We start from the raw sequence: 22,452 nt of genomic DNA, 5'->3' as shown, positions 1-22,452 counted from the left end.
CTAACTGTGAAAATTTTCAGAACACCAAAATGTCTTTCGAGTTGGGCTAGCCAGAAAGCAGTCATCTCACACAAAAAATGCAGGGTTAGGTATTACTGATGATTCCACGCTGGAAAGGAGTGGGGATGCTTCCAGTTAGAGAAGTCTCGATTGGGTTTGGTGAGAAACCTCATGGCTGGGTGCTAGACCAAGTCTGGAACAGAGATCCTTGTGGGCAAGGGATAAACCAGGATAAATTCAGCAGCTGCTGTCAAGGCATGGAGGCAAATACAGACATGCTCTGCGGGCACATCCTGACATCATGCTTTCAGTTACTTTGGTGTGACCACTTTCTGTCTATGCCTTTGCCTAGAATTTGTGTCCTGCATCAGAGACATCTTCCTGACAATTTCTGAGAAATGTTCAAGCATAATCTCACCCAGCATCTGCAGACTTCAGAGGCAGGAGCAGCAGCCACCAGACACAAAGCCCAGGTCAATGCAGAGCGCCGGCGATCACGGCGCTGGGACGCTGCGGAGAATCACAAGAAATTACTCTGTGCAACAGGAAGGCAGCGCTCTGGGGTGAGGTACTGTACCGAGCTGTAGCTGCACTGAGTATAAAATGAAACAAAATTTGCATAGCTCTCTGTTTCACAGAAAGCCAGCGGCAGGGAGGGGGGGGACTGATCTTGGTAACTATTCACCTTCTGACATCAGAAACCTCCAATGCAGCATACAAGACGGCTGTCGCGAAATCCCTGATCAAGAACATGAAGCTCCTTCCCCTCTTCACAGCTGCAACCTGCATCACGCCCCCAGGTCCTTCTTTCTTCGTACCACAAGTGATGAAGTTTTTTTTCCAGATCACATGAGCCAGGATGAAGGGGGAAAATCCTGCCAGGAACAGAGATGGGCTGCGACCTGAACCTGATCAAGGGGAGATACAGAGCAGTACCCTGAGAGCTATATAAGAATGTGCTCGGCACAAGAGCAAACACTTTTTCAGGTGAAGGACTCTCATGAATCAGCCATGCATGTGAGTGAAGACACCGTTTCAAGGAGGCTTGGAGCCACTAACAAAACATGTTTGTATTTCATCATCGCTACCCTCGCCACATTACTCGTCTTTGCACTAGCCACCATCATGGTCTTAGTCATTCAGAGGACGGTAAGCAATTTCTCACTTAATTCATTGCCTTTTTCTTTTGTTCTTTTTTCTTTATTTTCTAATGTAACCTCCCTCTCTCCAAATAATATTATGTAGCTAGCAGATTAATCTCTGCCACCTGTAATGAGTACACACACAAGATAGGGGACAAAACAAAGAGGGAGAGAAAAGAACCTTCAAAAAAAGAAATCATTGCTCCATGGGCAACATTATTTCTAGCATGCAATTTCTTCTCTATGAATGGAAGTGGGAAGCTCATAATCCAAGAGTCAATCCACACTATGTCCAGTCTAGTTAGGAGCAGAAGTGGAATGAAGACATATCAGTGCCTCAGTGTCTGCTGCCTGGCTTATATGTATCCCCTGCCACTTCTCTGGAGAGCAACCGCTGTCCAAGATAGGCTGGTCTGGTCTTGCCTGGTCTGGCAGTGTCTGTTAGGGATGGACATAGTACAAGCCATCTGGCTGTGTGACGCTGTGTGGTGCTGTCTGCTAGGATGCCATGAGAGGCAGTGAAGCAGAGCTCCCCTGAACGACCCTGAGCAGTGGATGTGGCAAGGAACCTCGTGATGCCTCAACATTTTTGTCAGTCTTGCTCTTGGGAGTGATTTTTTAATGAAAAAATAGTTATAGCAAGGATAGCTGAAGGATGTAAGTGAGACAAGGTCTGAGAAAAAGAACTCTTCCTTCTGCCTAAAGACATTTCCCCCTTCTTAAAATAAAGAGGATCTGGGACTGAATGGGGAATCAGTGAGACAGGTCCAGCCAGGACAGAGGTACAGGTTTGTGAATACAAAAGGTGCATTTCTGATCCTACCAGGAATGTTGCTACGAATTTTACCAGAGTATAATATCACGTTGGAAGTTTTATAGCCTTTGAAATCTTAGTGCAAAAATCTAAGTGCTGAAGCATCTCTGCTATGATTCATAGAATGAAAGCACCAGCATGGAGCTGCTGAATGATGCTGGCCATGGAAAACAAAATATGTTCATTCAGCACAATATTTTCTCTTACTAAATTGATCCTGTACAATTTATGTATCTGTGTATGCTCATTACCCAGAAATTAAACCATTAAAGCTTGACTGATACTTCTTTAAGTTGTACCAGCAAGGAGTCATTTACCTGAAATCAGCGTTCTTCCAAAAGAGAAGCAGTTTGGAGACAGTTAGAATGAGACATGGGGATTTTCAAGTGATAAATAGTGGGACATTAAGGGAGATCTTTAAAATAACAGCCTGGGTAATTACAGAATTGCCACAGTTTTCCTATATAATGAGGCTTTCATTTGTACTTATTATGAAAGTAAGCATTAAATTACTTCTCCATCAGGATAAATGCAGTTACACCAGTTGCCAGAGGAACAATATTACTGAAAGAGTCAAGGTTTTCATTTAAAAGAGTAATGACATTACTGCAGCTGCTTCGGAAACAGTGTTAGATTTGGAAACATTATTCATCCCCCCACATTTTCCAACACCCTAAGAAATTTCCTTTACACTTTGTTTTCAAGAAAGGCGATACAGCACAGTGTCAGACCTGGGAAGTGTCATTTTTTGGAACTACATTCAGAGCTGAAGTCAGTTCAGTTCCCAGCTTTCACCTGCAGAAACACTTTGTATTGGCCCATTCACTTACCTACATCTTTTAGAAGTGATTTTTGTTTTTCCTCACAGACAAGAGCAGTTGCTGCATAGTGGACCTTTGCCTACATTTTCCCTCTTAACACTGTTAGAAGGGCCATGAGGCCTCCGTGCTTCTGCCTGCTGCGGTTCACTGCTGCTAGATATATAGATAGATATAGATGGTAGATATAGATAAACACACACACACCTATGTAGATGTCTATATATATGGAGAGAGAGAAAATCAGTGGAAGAGGTAAGAAAGGAATAGAGAACTGTAATTAGGACACATAAAGCCCAGGACACCTTGGACTGTACTGCAAGGTACGCTGTATTAGACACCTAGGCCATGAGGTGTAGCACTATGAACAGATTCTGGGTGAAGTCTGGGACAGTCTGTCACTGCTCTGCATTTTGTAGGGGCCATATGGTTACCCTCTAAGCGGCATGGGCAAGTCCTCTCAGTGTGGCTCAGGCACCAGCTGACTGCTAGGAGTCAGTGCTGGTCTTTGTGTTTGCTGGTCTCCTCCTCAGGCCACTGGAGTCGATCATGGAATCATTAGGGTTGGAAAAGCCCTCCAAGATCATCTGGTCCATCCATCACCCTACCACCACTGTCACCACTAAACCCTGTCCCCAGGCACCACGTCCAGCCTCTCCTTGAACGTCCCCAGGGATGGTGAATCTACCACCTCCCTGGGCAACCCATTCCAACATCTGGCCACTCTTTCTGAGCAGAAATGTCTCCTCATTTCCAACCTGCACCTCCCCTGGTGCAACGTGAGGCCGTTCCCTCTTGTCCTGCCGCTAGTTACCCTACAAACCCCGTTAGCAGTGGGGCTGCAGGAGCCACGTCCCTGCGCTGCCTATGGCTGATTTATGGCTGCTTACAGGTCTGTAAGGAGCCTTGCCGAGAGCAGGCCCATCGGAGCCTGCTGGCCCCCTCTGGTGGACAACCCTGACAAAAACGAAGGAAAAAGGAAATGAAAATAGCCCCTGCCAGCAATTTCCCACTCGTTGAACACCAAAGTACGTCTGCTTTGCCCCCCGGCTCAGCCAGCCACGGGTAACGAAGGTCTGAGGCCCGGAGATTAATTAATGTCCTCAGCTTCTGTTGCTGGGACCTGCGGGACGCACTCTTGCGAAAGCCCTGGGCCTCATGAAGCTGATCTCAGGCTCGTTTCTGGGGCACTGTGTTTTGGGGTGCGTTGTCTTGGGCTTTGTAGAGGTGGGCATGCATTTTGGAGACTTCTGGTTAAACAAATACTCAGCTCTGAGCCCGGGTGTTAGAGTGACCCAAGGGAACGGCGTGGAGCTGTGACAGGGGAGGCTCAGGCTGGGTGTTAGGGAGAGGTTCTGCACACAGAGGTGGTCAGGCACTGGGACAGGCTCCCTAGGGATGTGGGCATGGCACTGAGCTGCCAGAGCTCAAGGAGCATTTAGACAATGCTCTCAGACATAGGGTCTGTTTTTTGGGTGGTTCTGAACGGAGCCAGGGCCTGGATGCAATGGTCCCTGTGGGTCCCTTCCAACTCGGGCCATTCTGTGGTTCAGTGACTACTATAACAGCATCGGTCTGTCTCAGCTTGGGAAACTTTCTTGTAAAGTAATTAAGGGAAGGAAGAAAGACAGGACTTTCACTGGCACCTGATTATCATTTTCTCTAATGAAGCAAGCTCAAATTCTTCTGCTTGCCATGTCTAAGATCCTTCATCAGCAGCACCCAGATCACTGCAGACAGGGTGAATTCATTGTACCGAATTGTTCCCGAGCCAGTGCTCTGTTAAACCTCTCTGAGCTCCTAGCATGTGTCCCTGTGCATTCCAAATTACACTATTACACGCAATGTGCTGGCTGTCACAAGAGAAAACAGCAATGCTAGTAATATTTCAAAGCAAGATCTGAAGTGTTATTTGAATACCTAGTCACTTGCCACTAAAATAAATTGAATTAATATCTCATGTTTTCACCCACTGGGAGACTTCCCAAGTGAGGACACAATATGTTAATTCATTTTAATTCTTTTTCTGTTGCCCTGGCTACAAAGCATGCTGTGTGCCATCAGCCTCATCCTGCATGCTGTCTCTGAGGGAGGGCTGAGAGGCGAGCACCTCACTGATAGTAACATCTCGGTTACTTTACCAGCCTCTCTGTAGGCAGCCATGGCTTTTCTTTCTGATCTCATTGAGCGTAATCTTGCTGGGGAGATAGCATCTTTCTCCCTGTCTTACATGGGTGTGGGAAGAGAAAATGAACGACTCAGATATTGTAGGTTCCCAAATCACAAAGCACCTATACAATCTCTATCTGCAGGATGCGATATCTTGCTATTAGACCAAAGGATAATTTCAGCTTGCCTGGAACAGACATTTCTCTACATTTCAGCTGTAGTTGAAAGCATGGTCACTTTAGGCCAAAGTCAAAATTAAATGTATTCTTAAACATCTAAGGCCACAACATTAAGTACCAGAAACAGACACAGTGTGACTTCTCTTACTGTCCAAGCATCTTCTTTCTCCTCATGCCACACATTATTCTATTTACACCTAGAAATAAAGTGCTCATATTTTAAGACCCTTGAGATCTCCAGACCACTGCGGATGATGGTGTCTCCTGCCACATGTATAGGCTGCCTTGCTTTTCCCAGGAGATAACAGATGTTCTGCCAAAGCTAGTACCAGATTCCCAACTTTCTAATCCTTGGACACGCTGAATTGGGCCTGGCCAGGTTACACAGCACAATTAGCCCAGGTCATTAGCTTTGAGAATAAAAGAGTCAGTTTAGGATAGCCTGGAAGGGAATAGAAACCACTCCCTGATACTGAAATTAGCACTGTGTGTGAGCGAAGGGACATGACACAGAGTTTCAAGTGCTGAGGCACTCACAGTTTCTTTCCACAGCTGTCAGGAAAATTTGTTTGCTCCCTGGGGGCACTGATGTACAGTTATGAGCTGTTAGAGCTCTAACCTGCATGGAAGTAGATACACAAGCAGGCACAAGCCCGAGGAATTCATGTTTGGAAAGCAGAGAGGTATGCCAAAACAGAGGCTAGACCACAGAGGAAGCCTACCACCTTTCACACTTGGAGCATGTTTCCTGAGAAGTTTTCAGGCCATGCTGACAGAGGACAATTCCCCATTCCTTTTTGACCTTTGGGTCAAGAAGCAAGAAGTAGGAGAAGAGGTGAGGCAGGACAACACTTCTGCTCCCAGACCCGTGCTGGGGCTCTGCAGCTTTTATTTTCATCCAGCCAGGCTTCCCAGGGCCAAACACTGGCTCTGAAGGGTGTCCAGTCCTACTCTGTCCTACTCCCCCCAAGCTTTGCAAGCCACAGGGAGAGCTTCAGGGCTTCTGCTTCCAAAACAACCCCAACAAAAGCCACACACATTTCTTACAGCACTGGGAAATCTGCTGTGTCAGAAATGTAGATTTCTACTACTTTCAGGGAAACAAACAAACAAACAAACAAACAAACAAAAAAGCTGTGATAAGGAATGACTGAGGATGAATTTTCTAAGTGCAGAGTCGCTGAAGGGCTGTGCTCCACAGCTCTCCCTCACTGGGATGCTGGGGTGCTCTGTAGGAGCCACATGCTGTGTAACTCCCAGCTCTGCAGTGCCTTCCTGGGATGCAATGGAAACTTTTAATATCGACGAGTCCCACTTCAACACAGGTGTGCACTGCCCCCAGAATAACCTCCCCACTCTCATTTCTTTTCCAGGCAGCTGATCCTGCCACAGAGGGCATCACAGAACGCATCCGCAAAGGTAAGACACCTAAATTGACAGCCTGTGCTGTGTTTCACTTGTAATGCAAATATTGCCCAGGATTGTGAGTAAGGCAATTATGCACATCTCAACATTTCACATAAAGTCACTTCTTGGTGAAAAGCCAAAAGCCAAGTGGAAAAAAAAAAAAAAAAAAAGAGAGAGAGAGAAGAAGAAGAACAAAACTTTCAAATTACTCGGTACCTCCGGAAACCAGGGCATAGCTGAGGAAATAACAAGCATTTCTGAATCTGCCCTGAGGTGTCTTTGCAAGAAAGCATTTTTGCCAGAGGATGTGAACATCATTCTATTAGGTCTTATTTTAAGGGCTGGCTCTTGCACATGGGGACATAATGTCCCTGGTCCCTGTCCTGGGACAGGGTGTAAATGTGTTAGCACATATTTCAAAACAACAGGAGCTCCTCTTGAACTCCTCTGGTCTGGAGTAGTTACGTGTTTTTTACTGGCTTGCAGGAAAAATGAAGGAGGGAAGGGGTAGGTCGAGGAGAGGCATCTGGAAAACAGCAGCAAAAGGCAAGGAGCAGGGAATTTAAACAAGCAGAGTACGGACATAGGGAACCCAAAATTGGAGAAACCTTTCAAACTAGACTAGCAGAGACAGCCTACCAAGATTCTGTTTTCCCTTAGCATAAATCAGAGAAGCACTGTTTATTTAATTTCTATTGCCTTCCTGTTTCTTTGATCCTTAGCACCAAGTATTTTGACTTGCAAATACGAGTTCCTAGTTAGTCCCAGAAGATATGAGATAGCATCACCTCCCACTCCTCAGATGGGAAAACTGAAGCACAGTGATCATCTAGAGGTGTTGGCACAACAGGAATCTGAAAAATCAAGGTCCAGAAAACCTTCCTTACATAACTATATTTTCTGCACCTCTGTTTTTGTGCACAGGTGACATAATGCAGCATTTGGGCAACATACACTCTAACTAGCAGAATTTTTGAATCCAGGACTCTTCTGTATTGGGCTTTTTTCATACCACACGAAGTTGTCCCTGCATGTCCCACTGCCCTTCCTGAGAACTTTGCATCAACCTCACCATCATTTTTGTGTGTTTTCAAACTCCTGTAAAACAGGAGGGATTTTCTTCTCCCCTCAGGATGTCCCCTAGTTGCATTTTTTTATCTCTGTGTATCTTCTATATATCTCCTTAAGTTTTTCTATGGCTTTCTGGTACTTTAGCTCGTACTTGAAGATCCTCAGAAATAAAGCAGGGTCTTAACATGCAGGGCAGGTTTGAATAAGGGAGTTTGGGCAGCCTTATCACAGCCTCATTCCAGTGCATCCCCAAAAGTGCCCAGAAAGGAGCTTTGCAAACCTAAGTGGTTGCAAAGCCTCAGCCTGGCTGCCCACATCCCCCATGGTGGCAGCAAGTCCCCAGTGGCTGTGGAGCGGTGCAGCCCCAGAGCAGAGCCTCTGCCTCACAAGCCAGCCCAACCTCAGAGAAATCACCAGAACGGCGCTGGTTTTCATGGCTGAGTTTTACCACCGATTAGAAAGAGGTAGTGAAAGCTGTCGGAGAGGTGTCTAGTGATTGACACAGGAGGAGCCACTGAGCCCCTATCGTAGGTCAGGGTTATGTAAAAGCAAAACACAAGCAATACTGGCATTCCCAGGGTAGGAAGGAGAGGTCTCACATTGAGAAAAAAAAATAAAAATTAAAATAAAAATTAAAATTAAAAAAAGTTGCATTGCAATTTTATTTATTTATTTTCAAATCTCACAATCTGTGCCAATTGTTCTTTCTCCTCATCAACACCTGGCAGGTGCCAGGCAGCAGGAGCATGTTCTCTCCAGGAATTTACAAGATGTGTTTCCTTAGCTAGAAAACATTTTGCCTTTGGGTCAATATCAATTACAGGAATCCTGTTGCTCTAAATTCTGCTGTTAAATCTGCAGTGATGCCATTAGTGTAAGACAAAGGAGGGCATAGCAAAATGCCACAAGGCAGGAAGGGCTGCCGAAAGCTGTCTGCAGTGTGTGCAGGTGCTCGATCAGCCTACACCTCCCCGCCTGTCAGGCTCTATTGCACAGCTCTGATGGGGTAATGGAGCATTAAAGTGTGAGCAAATTACAATGGCCTTTTATTTTTCTCTTAAAATGCATAAAGCAGGGCTAATTGATTAATAGATCCCAGTGGGTAATTTACAGCGGGCCCCTCGGCACGGAGCTCTGTCGTCCGCTGCCAGGCATCGCTTGCTGACTTCTAAGCAGGGAGCCTCGGCGGCTGTTGCAAGGCCCATCCTGCAGCTGCAGAGCAAGACTAGAAGCATAAGAAATATTGCAGGATGGTGGTGAGGCTGGAGTGGCTGTGGATTTAGGTTTGCATCTGTGCCTGCCCCTCGGACAGCCCCTGTGTTGATAATGTAATTTGGAGGCTGTTGCACCCCCTGCTTCACAAAGGGACTTGGAAGCCCTGAGTTGAAAGGAGGCCGAGAAAGCAAATTGAGCATTGCTGAGTTGCCAGTTGGGTGCTCAGCCTTGCTCCAACCCTGTGTCTGTAGAAATGGGGAGGCGGAAGGGGCCAACTTGTGCAAAGCCTCTCGGAGATGCTAACAAGGGATGCAGGAGTGTGCAGGTGGGAACGTCTGCGCCTCACTCGGGCAGAATGCATTGCACTACGATGGGAAAGTGGTCCAGACGTGGCTACTTCCCTGAATTAATTTAGTGATCTCAAGGCAGGAAAAACACTGTGATTTGCATTTAGATTTCCAAGGAGATTGTGTTCTATTATTAGCTATACACCAGTGGGCACTAAAGCAGATCTATAGGAGTTTTGTGTTCCTGACTCAGCTGTCTGTCCTCAATGGATGGGTTTCCAGAAATGTGCAAGCAGTAGCTGAGATGCAACGTCAGCTAATTAAATGTTTGTGTGAAAAACGATAGCAATTTCCTGAAAACCCCTGTGCCATCGTTGCTGAAGCAACAGGGGAAGGCATTAAATTCATCGTGAGGTAAATGTTTGTGAAATGTTGTTTCTGGGGAAATATTTCTCTGCAGAAACTCATCCACGTTCATAAATATGGAATCACAGGTTGCCATAAATATTAATACAGGCCAGAAGGGCATGATTGATAGATTCATTTTGGTGGAAAAAAAAAAAAAAAAAAAAACAAGGCACAGAGAAATTTATGATCTGCCGGCATCTGGAGATGTTCAGTCCTCATCCTCTCCTCGTTGTCCTCACCAAGCCTCATTTCCCTTGAAATGCTATAAAACTGGACTGGTGGCTTTACTTTTTATTTGGGACTACAGAGACATGAAACCAAATCCGCTCTCATTCACAAAATGAAAAACCTGCAGATACATAGGTACACGTGCACTACTCATACATATAAAGATAATTCAAAGGAAATTCAGCACTCCATTCACAGTTGCAAGGGGAAATAGCTTCCCAAATAGAAAATCTGGTCCCAGGAATTAAAGGTAATACAGGTGACATTCACCTATACATTATTTTCTACCCTAGGGTAAATCAGGCTGAAGCTGGCGAAGCAAACAGTCTTTCCAGAACTGCAGTAAAATATCTGAGTGCAAACAGGTTCTTCAGAAATGGACACTTGATGTTTACACCAGTGTTGTTTTTTTTTTTGCTTTATCAGCTACAATACACATGCATGTTTGTGCAAATATATGTAAAACTGTGTGAGGGTCTGTCTGCTCTCAGAAAGGTCAGGGCAGATGAGCTGTGTTTCTCGGTTCAGAAAATTTTGTCAAGCCTGGGCTTGCAAATGCTAGAAGGAGTGCAGAGGCATGCTCCTTGGCAAGCATCCAGCGGAAACTGCTGCTAGCCTGATTCCAGTTAGCCATAAGAGGGGCTTATTTAGCTAGTAATGAGATGATTAGTATTGCCAAAATGCTAAATGTTAGATCCTCTGCCTCTACAATACTAAAAATGCAAGTTATAGATGAACATATATACACATATACAAACAGCTCCATGAAATTATGTGAACCACGCCATACTGGCAAGCAGGTGAAAGCCTTGAAGAGTTTTGGCCTTAAATTCTGTGCAAAAAAACCCTGCAGTAGTCAGGTTTGTTGTGATGAGGAGTTCCTAAGATGCTACTCCCAAATCCGAAGGAAAGAAAGGGATGCTCCTGAAGCCTCCATTTTTTGGAAGGAGGCAAAACTGCCAGCTGAGTTCTTGCCTCTTTGCATGCCCAGGACCAGTGTGGTTGTCCTTGGGCTCCCAAGAACCAAAGACACCCAGTGCATGCACAACAAGCGCAGCCACAGGTGGAGCCCAGGAGAGGACATCACCCAGCTGGCACTTGTCACAGCACCACGCAGCTGGGGCTCTCCACCAGTGCTGGCCAGTAGCTGCTTGCAGAACACTGAAACTGGAAGGGGGGAGGTCAGAGAGAGCTGTGGGGTGTCATAAAGAAATAAAGCACAGCAAGATCTGCTGCCTCCAGCACTCTGACAGAAACATATGAAGTCACTTTGCCTAATTTTGTCAGCATTTAAATCGGTAGAGTGTAAGAAAGGATTGAAAGCTGTTTCTTGCCTTCTTTACCTTTAAGGATTTTTTTCTTATTTAATTTATCCTTAAGATAAGATAGGTTTTTGATCTGTTTGTCTGTCCTCACTCAGCTCCCAGCCAACCCTAATGCTGTATGACCTCACCGTAACACATGGGTGGTTGGTACTAGGAGGAGCCTCAAAAACGAACAAACAAAACATCTAAGGGGCTTTTCCTTCCCGGGTAGCAATGCTTTGATCTGTCATGCCACTTTTGGCTCTTGATACCACTGCCCTGTGCCTCTGCTCCTGTTATAGCTATCTCACAGGTGGGGAAACTGAGGCAGCAAGTGGTGAGGAATGTTCCCCAGGTGGAGCCACATCTCCTCAAACCTGGCTCAGACACAACCATGTGTCCTGCAGCCTCAGGTTCCTCCTGGCAGGCAGACACAGCCTCTATAGGTCCTGCTGTTTCAATGCAAGGCTCTTTCCATTTTGCAGGTGGAAATCGTGGAGGTGGCAGTGATGCTGCAGCTCCACTGAGCCATTTCACAGCCCCTTTGGCTCGGTGGGGAAAAGCTTCGTAACGCACACAAAAATTGCTTGGTCCTTTCCTTCAGGGCTGCCCCCCTCTGGATGCTTATCCTGTGGTAAAAGGGGTCAGGAAGACAAAAGTGCATTGTCTCCTAAGGGCTTCCTTAGGACAAAATAACCTAAATGGCTTCCTGCTACGAAGCCTTCCTTATAGGCAGGTTTCTTTCAAGCAACCTGATCTGCAGTGTCCGTGCATCACAGCAGACATGAAACCAGTGTGGGCTCCTTGGTACTTAGACCCAGTTGTGGCTTTATTTCTCCTTCTCACAGTGTTTTTAAACTGATATAATCCTATTGACTTCTGTGGGATTACTTCTGATTTACACTGCTACTAGAGAAAAGCCAATTAGGCGATGTGATTGAACATATCCATTGATCAGTCCTGAAGCTCTAGTAATTTCAGTCTTTGCCGGCTTGTGCTGAAATGTTTTAGATAAAAGAAGTAACTTGAGAAATAAAACTAGAAAAAGGTTACAAGCTGTCTCAGCGGAGCGAGGGCAGGAAATGTCTCTATACGTTTTTTTCCATAACTTGCCTTCTCAGAAACACAGCTGATGTCACCAAACAAATGGCTTAAACACACATGTACAAAACTTGCTGACATCAATGGGTGTAAGTACAGCTTTGAAAGTGCAAGCACAGCCATATGAGTGAGGGGTAGGTTTTGAGTGATGCCATGAAAATTCTGAGATAGCTCAGGGCTGATGGGGCTCCTGGCAACATCAAGGTGCTTGCATGCGGGTACAACACTTCTGCTTGCCTAGCAGAAGTTGTGGGGCTGCAGCTTCCAAGGTCTGCTTGAGCAGCAGGGGATTTTCTGCTCTGTAGGGTAAAGCCCCGAAATGGCACTGAGTTTCTCTAAAACTACTCTTCTTTCCTGAAGGACATCAGTAACGCAAGTGGGCTGAGGATGCTGGCCGTGCATTGCCAGAGAAGAGACTCTCGATATCACTGTATCAGCATTAGCCTGAAATAAGGGTCAGAAGAGTTTTCTTCTATTCTCCATCTCCTTATTTCTCATTAAGACTCATTAAAACTCTGTGTTGATATGACTAACATCAGAAAAGCAGGCTTTGGTTTTTCTCTGGGGATTTCCAGCACAGAAAAGGGACTTTGATACACAATTTACTCATTCTTGGAGAGCAGGGAACACCTGCTCCCCTCAAAAGTGTTTCAGCTAATGGAGTCAGAGAGAGATTACAGTTCTTTCAAGACATACATAGCCTCCTCCAACAGGATGAGTGCAAAGGGGATACTGTTACAAACCAGTGGGACCTGTGTATGGGACCCGCTTTTCCCTCATTTATCTATCCTCCTGACCAAGCATCTCTGAAAAATCAGGCTAAGCAGACACTGTAAGCGTCTGGAGATTGAAGTGCTTTCTTGTACCTTTAGTTTCAGGAATTCTGTGGAAGTTAAGATTCTTGACTCACTCTGTATTTAGTAAACTTCTATACTTTTCATGTAAGGAATGAGATATATGTCATCTGATGTCTTGGGTATCTAATTCTGCGTATTAACTGGTACCTTAGGGACCCTTCTGGGTGGATGACTCATACCGATTTTGTAAATGAAGTCACAGGAAAATAGAGATGATTTGTGTTCCCTGGGACAGGGTTGTATAATTTGGTTGGGCTTTCCTGAAATTTCTTCATATTGCATTCCTTGTATTCAGCTGTGGAATAAAACACAGGGAATTCCCAATCTCCCATCCGAGCTGCTCTTTCCCCAGCATCAGCAGGGCCAGGAGATGTAAATAAGGAGAGGTCAGTGCAATGAGGAACAACCACCAACCTGCCTGGTTGCCCCATGGGGGATACTCTCTTTTCCTGAATGTACATCTCATCTATGAATCCACAGGCATGGGGGCTACACGGAGCTGTACTAACTCTGCTCTTTATAATCGCAGAATAAAAGAGGAATAATCAATGCCACGCATTCAGCGCTCAGTAAGGAGGAGAGGCTTAGGAAAAGTAGATGAGGAAGTGAAAGGTGGCTGAAAGGGAGGTGAAATGGGAAAGGAAGCAGCAGGAGGGGAAGGGGATAGGGGCAGGTAGGAGCTGGGAGGCAGGAGGTGAGATGCAGGAGACGGGATGCAGGAGCTGGTATATAGGAGCTGGGATGCAGGAGCTGGGATGCAGGGCCAGGATGTGGTGCAGGGATGTGGTGTTGGGACGTGGCACCGGGCTGCAGGATCTGGGCTGCAGGGCCGGGCTGTGGCACCGGGCTGCGCTGCGGGCGCCCCGGAGCCGCCGGCAGTGCCGGGCGCGGCCGCGGGAGGGAGCCGGCCCCGCGCACCCAGCGCACGAACAGCCCCGGCCCGCGGGGAGCCGGCGTTTGGGAGCGAGAACCGCGTCCTACAGGCGCTGTAAGGTGTTAAGGGTTTACTGAGGGAGCTACGGCGCTATGGCAGCCCCGTGCAGGGTAGGTGTTCCCAGCCAAGGTGCAGGAACCAGCTCCCAAGCACGCACGCCTGTGGCTGCTGCTGTGCGGTTTGTTCAGAGCCCGGGTGCAACAGGAGAGGTGCCGAACACTGACGGTGTGTCTTACAGTACAAAGAAATCAGGATTGGTCACCTAACGTGTTGTTTCCTTCAGGGAACACCTCCGAAGACTTTTTAAGAATTCTACAGAATGTCCCGACCAAGGGAGCCGCTGCGTACATGAGAGGTCAGTGAGGTGCCCTGTCTGATCCCATTAATATTTTCTCTAACTTCAAAAGGCATAATAGATGCCTTCCCCACACAAACACACAAATATGCATCTCCACTTCCCTTAAATATTGCAGAAGGCCATTTTAAACCACATCTCCCTGTCTCGGCTTTCCCAAAGGGCTGCACAGTCCGTGCGACTTTTCAGCACCCCAATTCCATCTGTGAGCTCACAGCCACCCTGCTGGGGCTCTCTCTGGGAGTTTCCTGTGGGACAACCTCAGAGCAGGTGTCTCTATTTACTAGAAAATACCTTGCTGCACGTCCCATACATTTGAATTTAGCTCAGTTCGTCAGCTCATTTTACAATTTCCTTGCTTTTCTTTCTAGTGTCAAGTCCAGTAAATGGTTCAAAACTGAGCTTGGTTGGGAAGGGCATATGTGAAAACATCCAGTGCAAGAGCGAAGAGCTGGTGATACGGCAACAAGGCCTCTACTTGATCTACTGCCACCTGAACTTTCATTTTGCCAACTGTTCAAACAGCCCCACGGACCTCAAGATAGAGTTCCTTGTAAACGGCAAAGTCAACCGGCAAACATTATCCACATGGTGCGCATCAGACACGTGCCAAGAAAAGACTTTTAAGACCTTGTTCCAGTTGCATTTGACGTACCTGAACGTGGAGGACCGGATATCAGTAACACTTAATCATCCTAAATTATTGAATGAAATTTCCCTTCCCAATGATAATGTTCTTGGGGTCTTGAGGTACAGTGATGAAATGTGAGAAGTCCTCTGACTTCCCACTGCTGCCCAGACTTTCTCTGTCTTTCTCTGAATGACAGCAGCCTGCTTTTACTAGGCTACACCTTGTTTCATGTTTCCTATCTTACCTCATTGTTAGGGTAAACAAGGAACTTTGTGTCCCAGAATGAAATCTAAAGCTACAAGACCCACATCTGGCAGATGTAGGGTTGCTCTGCTTTGGCTCAGGGTAGGACTGGTGTTGGACTATCCAGCACACAATCCACAGACGTGCCAGTGGTTCCTCAAAACAATGCTGTGCAAATACAGGCCAAAATGCAACCACATTATGGGAAGAGTACACAATATCAAGGCTTTTTGGCTAATGCGCTGCTGGCAAGGTGCCTGTGCTCAGGAGATGGAGAAATCCTTTTGTCTAAATTTTATGGTCTAGTCATTGGCAAGGTCATTAAAAAAAAATAACTAACAGTCAAAGCTTGTAATTAAGGCTTTTTTTTTTTTTTTTTTCAAGTAGAGCATGCAACCACAACTCTGGAGCAGGTTTATGGATAGAACATAGAGAGTAAAGATGAGGAAATTACTGACTCCTAGGCTGGTAGCTAAAACTCTGGGACAGGATGTAGGAGACCTGGGACTCACCAGACATTTCCAGGCTGCATTCTGCTATGGACTTTATGCAATTTAGTTCCAAGTGTCTTCCTTTTCACTATTTATCCATTTTTTCTATTTAATATTAAGCTCTTTGGAGCAGAGACTTCGTATATGCACAATGCTTAGCCTCTGTTTTCACCCAGGGCTTTCAGACTTTTCCATAAAGAGTATTAAAATAACAATCTTGTGCCACATAACAAAGAAGTTTGTTACGATGTATTTTCCTCAAATCCTGTTCTGCTTGTTTGGCAGTTTCCTGAGTGACACGATGGCATGCCGGTGAGAAAACACACCCAAAGACTGCACTCCTGGAAAATCCGAGATTTAGATCTGAGGTTCAGACTTCCCCAAAGATGATTTCAGACAGCCCAGTGGACATAGGTCATTTGATATTCTTTGAATTAGAAGTTTAGATAATTAAGTATACTTAAAATAATCTCAGGCCCTCTTATTCTGTGAATTTCAGTAACACAGACTTTTACTTTCTATGTAATTCTTAAAGTGAGGGGAGGGATTGAAAAGTTACAAAGGGCTCGTGCTTTCCTTTTTCTCTTCATCACCGAGGTTCTACTAAAGCCTGTTTTATTTGGAACTCAGCCCTGGGTACCTCTGCATTCTTCCTTATACATAGTTAAGCTGGGTGAACAGTTTTCACCAAACCTTTTAGTCATGAGTTTGGTTAAAAAATCAGTTTCTGGCATCAGAAACCCAGGAAGTCTTTTATTATTCAGGCTTATCTGATGAACGGTTTGTGTGAGCACACTCAAATTACTCCTCATGGAACTAATTTCCTACTTGTGTTATTTCACTGGAAACTCCTGGTACATACTTGAGGTTTCAATCCATTGACCAGGTGATTTCAAAATACACAAAAACCTTTCAGAGGATCATGAACAGTCAAGCTCATTCACTGTTAGGGATACCTGCTTTCTGCTTTGACAGATACTGATGAAAGCAAAAATTCCTTTGCTAACTATAGCTGGGGGAAAGAAAAAAGAAAAAAAAAAAAACTAAATTCATGTTTTCTTTTTCTCTTTCCCCCTTAAAGAAAGGAAAATTATTTTTATAAGAATTCCCTTGCCTTGCCTATGACATTGTAACCTCCACTCGGATCACATTACCTGCCTGGCCCCTGTAAATCTATCCCATCTTGGAACAGGGTTTTTAACCTCTGTCTGCCTCCACCTCGATACACACCACTAATACTCAGAGAAGTTTAAGATAGTCTGGCAGTTAGGAATCATAGCTCCTGAATATCGAAAAGGCAGCTAATGAATGAAAATATGCATTTACTCCCTCCACTACTGCCTTTCCCTGAAGGCTTTGAATTGAAGGAGAAAGCCCATTATTTAAAAAAAAAAAAAAAAAAAAAAAAAAAAAAAGCAGCTCTCTGCATAGGATGATTTTATTCTATTATTTTGCCAGATGGAGAAAATCCTGACAAAGCAGTGCTAAGCTTCTCAGCCCCAGGTTTTTTAATACCGCAGGATAAAGCAATCTGGCCTCTACTTCATTGCCTCTGAGAAATAAGAATAAATTAGAGCCATAAAGAGGGCCCATTAATAGCGTGCAATTTTGCCATCAGTTATAAAAATGTTAAATAGCTTTCACTGAAACAGGGCCACGAGCCAAGCAGCACAGACTCCTTACTTTCTGGCAGACTCCACGTCACTTCACTCTTTCATCACTTTCCTTCTTTTATTTCCTAGTTCTTTGAGGCAGATTATTTTTGACAACAATACTTAAATAAAAAAAAAAATCCAAGCGGATCCTACACACCACCACATCTTTTCAGCAACAGCAATTCTTTGGGGAAGAACTTGTTCCCGTGGTGTCAGCTTCCCTGCTGGCAGCAGAGCCGTTTGCTTCTGGGGTCCTCGCCCAGACCTGCCCTTCCCCAAGCGCTGGAGCTCCCAAGCAGCAGCAGAACCTGCTCTGGTGCCCCACCACAGCCCTCAGTCCATGGCAAAGGGCAACTGCTGAAGGCACTGAAGTGACGGAGAAATTTTGAAAATTCCTCCCCTGGTCGTCAGATGTGGCAAACCTGTGGCTTTCTGTGCATATGCTCTATTGCTAACCTGACCAGAAACAGGAAACTGCAGCAATCTCACAAGGAAGTCTGCTCTGATGAGGTTTCTTGGCCCTTCTCAGACACTGAAGAAATTGCTCTCTTAAACCGTGTTCTGCTTGAGGAAGAAGTATCTACAGGAGTTAATACATGCCGTTATTTGTAATCCTGGTTAATAGAAAAAGTGTGTATTACTGGTTTAATTCTGGCCATTGTTAATTGCTGTAGGAAATGTTTGTAGGAACTTAAATGAAGTTAAGTCAATGCAATACACTTCCATCCAAGCTCACCCGGGGGCAGCAAATCAAAATCAAATCAAGCTTAATATCAGAGATTACATAGTTGGATCCAAATTTCCCCAAAGCTGCAGAGGCTTTTAATTCAGGCTTGTAATTACACTGCACAGGGCTCATTGACACCTCCCATGAAATTGGCCTGAACCCAAGCTCCTCAAAGTGCAGATCCAAAAATGAGGTCACGGCTTATCTGACACACATGCACTAGTTAGGCTGAACAAGTGCTGATGGATGGAGTTGGAGTTTTGCATTCGCTTCACTTCTGGTTTTGTTTTATTTTATGTTTTTCCACACTTCCCACAAGGAGGAAATCTTAGTCACTTAGAGAGAAATTCCTTACTGTGCCATGGGCCAGACAAGGGGCTGTGTATTACCCAAAAATTAATGGTCCTGTTTGAAAAACCTCACCTGGATCAATGCCGCGCTGGCCTTCTGCCAACTAACTGCCTGACTCCGCATGCCTCTTACGTACCCAAATTCCTTTGGAGAGCAAACAACATTCTGCAGAAGCCTCAGCCACTAGCTCATGCTCTTAGTATGTTTTTCTTCTGAAAGTTGTTCTGCATAATTCAGTATTAGATATGAAAAGCGCAAGCAGGTCTATGTTTTTTCAAGTACCCTATCATGCAATTAAAGTAAGAAAGGGACTAACCAGCACAAATACCCAACCAAAAAGCAAAATAAATAAGAAGCCTTTGATCTTGGGGACCTCTAACTGCGTCTGCTGGCAGGTCTTTCCAAAGTGGAAGTGATACAATGTGTGTTCAGTATGAAGAATAAGGGAAAGCAAAGGCATCCTCCGTAGGAGGAACAGCTGTAACGACGCAAATTCTTACAAGCAACACTTGCGACAGCAGGAGTTGCACTGAGTGACCTTCAAAACCTCTTCCAGCTACAGCTTTTTATGGTTGTAATAGGCTCAACTGCAAGAAAACATGATGGGCTGTGAGGATATGGAGTCTTGGAAAAATGTTTTGGGGAGCTCAGGTTTAGGACCCCCTGATTTCTGTTTTCAGAAATGGTCCCATGAGCTTGAAGATTTGGAGTTGAAAAGGGCAGAGACCAAAGAAGCCTGGCACAGCGCATTCCAAAATTCAGATGCCTTAAGGAGAGTGAAGCTCCAGAGCTCCCAGCATGCAGGCTCTGCTGTGAGACCTTTGCATCACAGCCAGAGCCTTCAGCCCCTCCACACTCACCATCACCTCTGGGCTGCTTGTACGCAGCAACCACCCTCCTCTGCTGCAAGACAAGAATGTCGTAGACCATGAGTAAGATCAGTTTTTCCTCAGATGCCATATCCTGCAGATATTGGCACACCATTTCCCTTCAGTCATGTCCACACCATCTAAATTTAGGATCCCTGTTTCCCTGTATAGCTGTCTTGAAGCAAGAATGTCCAGGCGGTGAGTCAGAGTACCCAAATTAGCTGCCTATTTTACACACTGTCAGCTGGTGACTTAATCTTTACTCAGTCCACCAAGCCCTGGCTCTCAACAGCTCCATTCAAGATGAGATGATAAACGATCATTTAATCTGTGGCCTGATAATTCATGGCACTTTCTACAGCTCTGAGCAGAGCACTACCTGTGCTGTGAGGCTGGGTGAGATTCCTGGAAAGCCCGCGGCTCTCCTGCAGAGCACGTTTGTAAGATAAAACGCCAGTGCCAACTGAGTAAGTTGTCAGGTGTATGAGTGCAAAAAAGAATAAGTCTCTCCCACTTAGGCCATTTCACTACCACTAGTGCATGTTGCTTGGACTTGTCCAGAACTGATGGGGGGAGCAACATTTTGGAATTAGGCACCAATTAAGTATTTAAGTTTTGAAGGGAGCATTTGTTCACTTAAAACTGTTTATTAAGTGTTTTTTGTTGTTGTTGTTGTTGTTTTTTCAAACCTGCTGAAGGAACTGAAGTGACGGAGAAATTTTGAAAATTCCTCCTTTCCGTGTTTTTCTGTTTTTCTGCTTCTTCCCCTTTTTGATTCTATTTTTCATTCTCATAAAAATGGATGGGAAAAAAAAATTAGAATGTAAAGGAGGAAAAAGGAAGGAAACCACCGAAACATGAAGAGTTGGGAAAAAAACTGATTGAACAGTTAAATGAGGTCTATTGATACTCTAACTTTGAGGATGTGAGTGTGTGTTGGCATATGCAACAGTTTAAAAATAGGTATTTCTAAAGCTTACGCTTAAGAGGAATAATAAGTTTAATGCTTAAAAATGAGAATATGCAGTTTTTTAATACTTTATATGAATGTAAATTCCAGGGGCTTCAAGGAGTTCCTCAAGCTTGACAGTGGTAGAAGAGTAGAACTTCTGCCTTTGGCAAGCAGATTGTGTGCAGAATATCAGAGCCTTTATATTTAAAGGGTATTTTTTCATGTATAAACCTGACTGTGTTGTGAGACAGTGCATTGGGAGCTTTAGCAATAGACACATGAAATGTCAAAATAATTGTATCATGTAAAATGACGTAAGTTTTTTCTTTTGATGTTGTTAATTATTCCAGTTAAAATATTGAGTTGGGGGTGGGGAGGGAGTGTTTTCCTGAATAAACACGTCTGATTCATATTGCAGTGCAGCGTGTCTTTAATCAAACACGTCTGGGTGGAAAACGCCTGAACACAGTGTCTGGGTGATACGATGGTAATCTGAGAGGCGGATCTGGCCCCCGGAAACATAACAGAAGCTGCGAGCCGGCAGTGAGTTCACAAAGGCAGAGAAATTTGCACAAAGTGAGCAGGGTCCTTCAATGCTCTGCAAATTTTTGCTTTTCTCTGCTGACAACAAAATGTCTGTATGAAGACTGACTGGCTAAAACATTTATTTGGGTGCTAATTAAAGGTTTGGAATCCAGTCCTGGAAAGCTCTCAGTACTTGTGCTGTGGCTCAGGGGAGCACTGCAGGGTACACTTCCCTACAAGCAGGTGTTTAATAGCAACCAGGAGGCTCTGAAACCACACAGCCACTTAAATCCCTGAGTGTTTTTAAACAGGGAGAGACACAGTGCAAGAGTTCAGGTGCTTTTGTATGAGAAGCTTGAGCAATTTTGGACCATGGCATTACAGGAACAATTCACTACTGTGTATTTTTCTGGTGCCAATATTTGTGAAGAGTCACTTGAGCTTTTCCTTGGACTTTGATCCTTCATTGCTGTGTAATTTTTATATATATATTTTTTTTTTTTGAGCTCAAAATAATTTCAGTTCAACTTCAAGGTTGTAAAACTCACTAAGCACCAAGGACTTTGGTGTGCATTTTGTTTAGGTATTACGTAAAGTCACTCAAAGGATAACAGGAACTGAAGAGTCAAAGATAAAAAAAATTATTAAGCTGATTTTTTAAAACTTTAAATTAAACTGTTAATGAAAATTATAACCTTAAATTTGCATAAAAAAAAAAAAAAAAAAAGAAATAGGTATGAATCAACCTGCAAGTTCTCTTACTGTAAATTCTGTGCAAATCAAACAAAGGCACTCACTTGTAAAAGATAAAGAAACTGGAAAATAGCTTTATAAATAATCAATACCACAAGGGATGCACCATGTACAATTCAAAAGGTGATTTTTTTGTTTGTTTTATTGAGGTCTGAGATTTACCAATGGCAGGACTTCAATGAAAGAAAAATATGAATTATTAAGGCAGACTCACCAAGACGTTATTAATTGTCAAGGACAGGCTTCACTAGCAGCAACTATCAGAGACTTCCAGCTGAAGTCTGACCCCCCCCATTGAGCCCCCATTAACAGGTGAAGGACGAGATGGTGCCTGTGCCCCGGCACCATCCTGTCCCCACAGACTGCCTGCAGCTCTCACACCATGTTTTCCATTTATCATTCTTAGCATGCTATATATATATAAACGTCCCATTGCTTTTACAGATCAGCTTAAAATCTCATAGCTCATGATCATCATGGAGCATAGCAACCACGGATGAATTCTTTGGAGATTTAGGGAAAAAATAATCCTTTTTCCTCATTTTTAGGTTATGCTATTCTGTCAGAGTGACACACTGTTATTTGGCTTTTCTTATTATGTTCCAAAAGTAGATGTGACTCAAATGTCCCTCAGTTGAGGTGTCAGAGCTGATTTTAGGGGATTTACAGTCTGTCCCACATGTTCTCTCTCCTGTTGCTATCTAAACCATCCACAAAACCAAGCGAAAGTGAGTAAATGTGGGGAGGAACCATCCTTAACTGAAGTGTAGGCAGTGGAAGCTAAAGCATGAAAGATGGAGTAGTTAAACATGAATGAAGAAAAGCCAAGTCATACAGCGCCTACTAAATTTTTGAGATCATTCAGCTATTCTGGCTTTACACACTGTGTTTCTGTAGAAATCATTTGGTTTTGCAACACAACCTGTCAAATGGACACAGTGAATGCATTGAACAACAGTAACTACA

At 44.5% G+C, this 22,452-nt stretch overlaps 1 protein-coding gene and 1 long non-coding RNA gene across 5 annotated transcripts in view; one reads left to right on the top strand and one right to left on the bottom strand.

Moving 5' to 3' along the window:
- Window positions 1-22,452, bottom strand: part of LOC110353216 (uncharacterized) — a 100,292-nt gene that overhangs the window by 27,144 nt on the left and 50,696 nt on the right. For all 4 annotated transcript variants that reach the window (XR_011804017.1, XR_011804018.1, XR_005259972.2 and 1 more), the window contains exons 3-4: window positions 686-908; window positions 419-510 (exon numbers count right to left, since the gene is read on the bottom strand). This is a non-coding gene — a long non-coding RNA (uncharacterized lncRNA). The remainder of the gene's footprint in view (window positions 1-418; window positions 511-685; window positions 909-22,452) is intronic.
- Window positions 845-20,592, top strand: TNFSF8 (TNF superfamily member 8). The gene is made up of 4 exons (XM_013102263.5): window positions 845-1,149; window positions 6,496-6,541; window positions 14,218-14,289; window positions 14,661-20,592. The coding sequence occupies exons 1-4, from the start codon at window positions 955-957 to the stop codon at window positions 15,056-15,058; spliced, it is 711 nt and encodes a 236-aa protein (XP_012957717.1). The 5' UTR covers window positions 845-954; the 3' UTR covers window positions 15,059-20,592.

Source organism: Anas platyrhynchos, chromosome 18, assembly GCF_047663525.1.
Source record: "Anas platyrhynchos isolate ZD024472 breed Pekin duck chromosome 18, IASCAAS_PekinDuck_T2T, whole genome shotgun sequence".
NCBI classification, from domain to species: Eukaryota; Metazoa; Chordata; class Aves; order Anseriformes; family Anatidae; genus Anas; species Anas platyrhynchos.
The sequence above is the reverse complement of the archived record's forward strand: the minus strand, read 5'-3'. Positions and strand labels throughout refer to the sequence as shown.

Excerpts from the sequence above, each read along its gene's own strand:
- TNFSF8 (XM_013102263.5), top strand. The coding sequence starts at position 955 with ATGTGCTCGGCACAAGAGCAAACACTTTTTCAGGTGAAGGACTCTCAT. Across the intron at positions 1,150-6,495 it reads TCTTAGTCATTCAGAGGACG|GCAGCTGATCCTGCCACAGA; the intron begins GTAAGCAATTTC and ends TTTCTTTTCCAG. Across the intron at positions 6,542-14,217 it reads CACAGAACGCATCCGCAAAG|GGAACACCTCCGAAGACTTT; the intron begins GTAAGACACCTA and ends TGTTTCCTTCAG.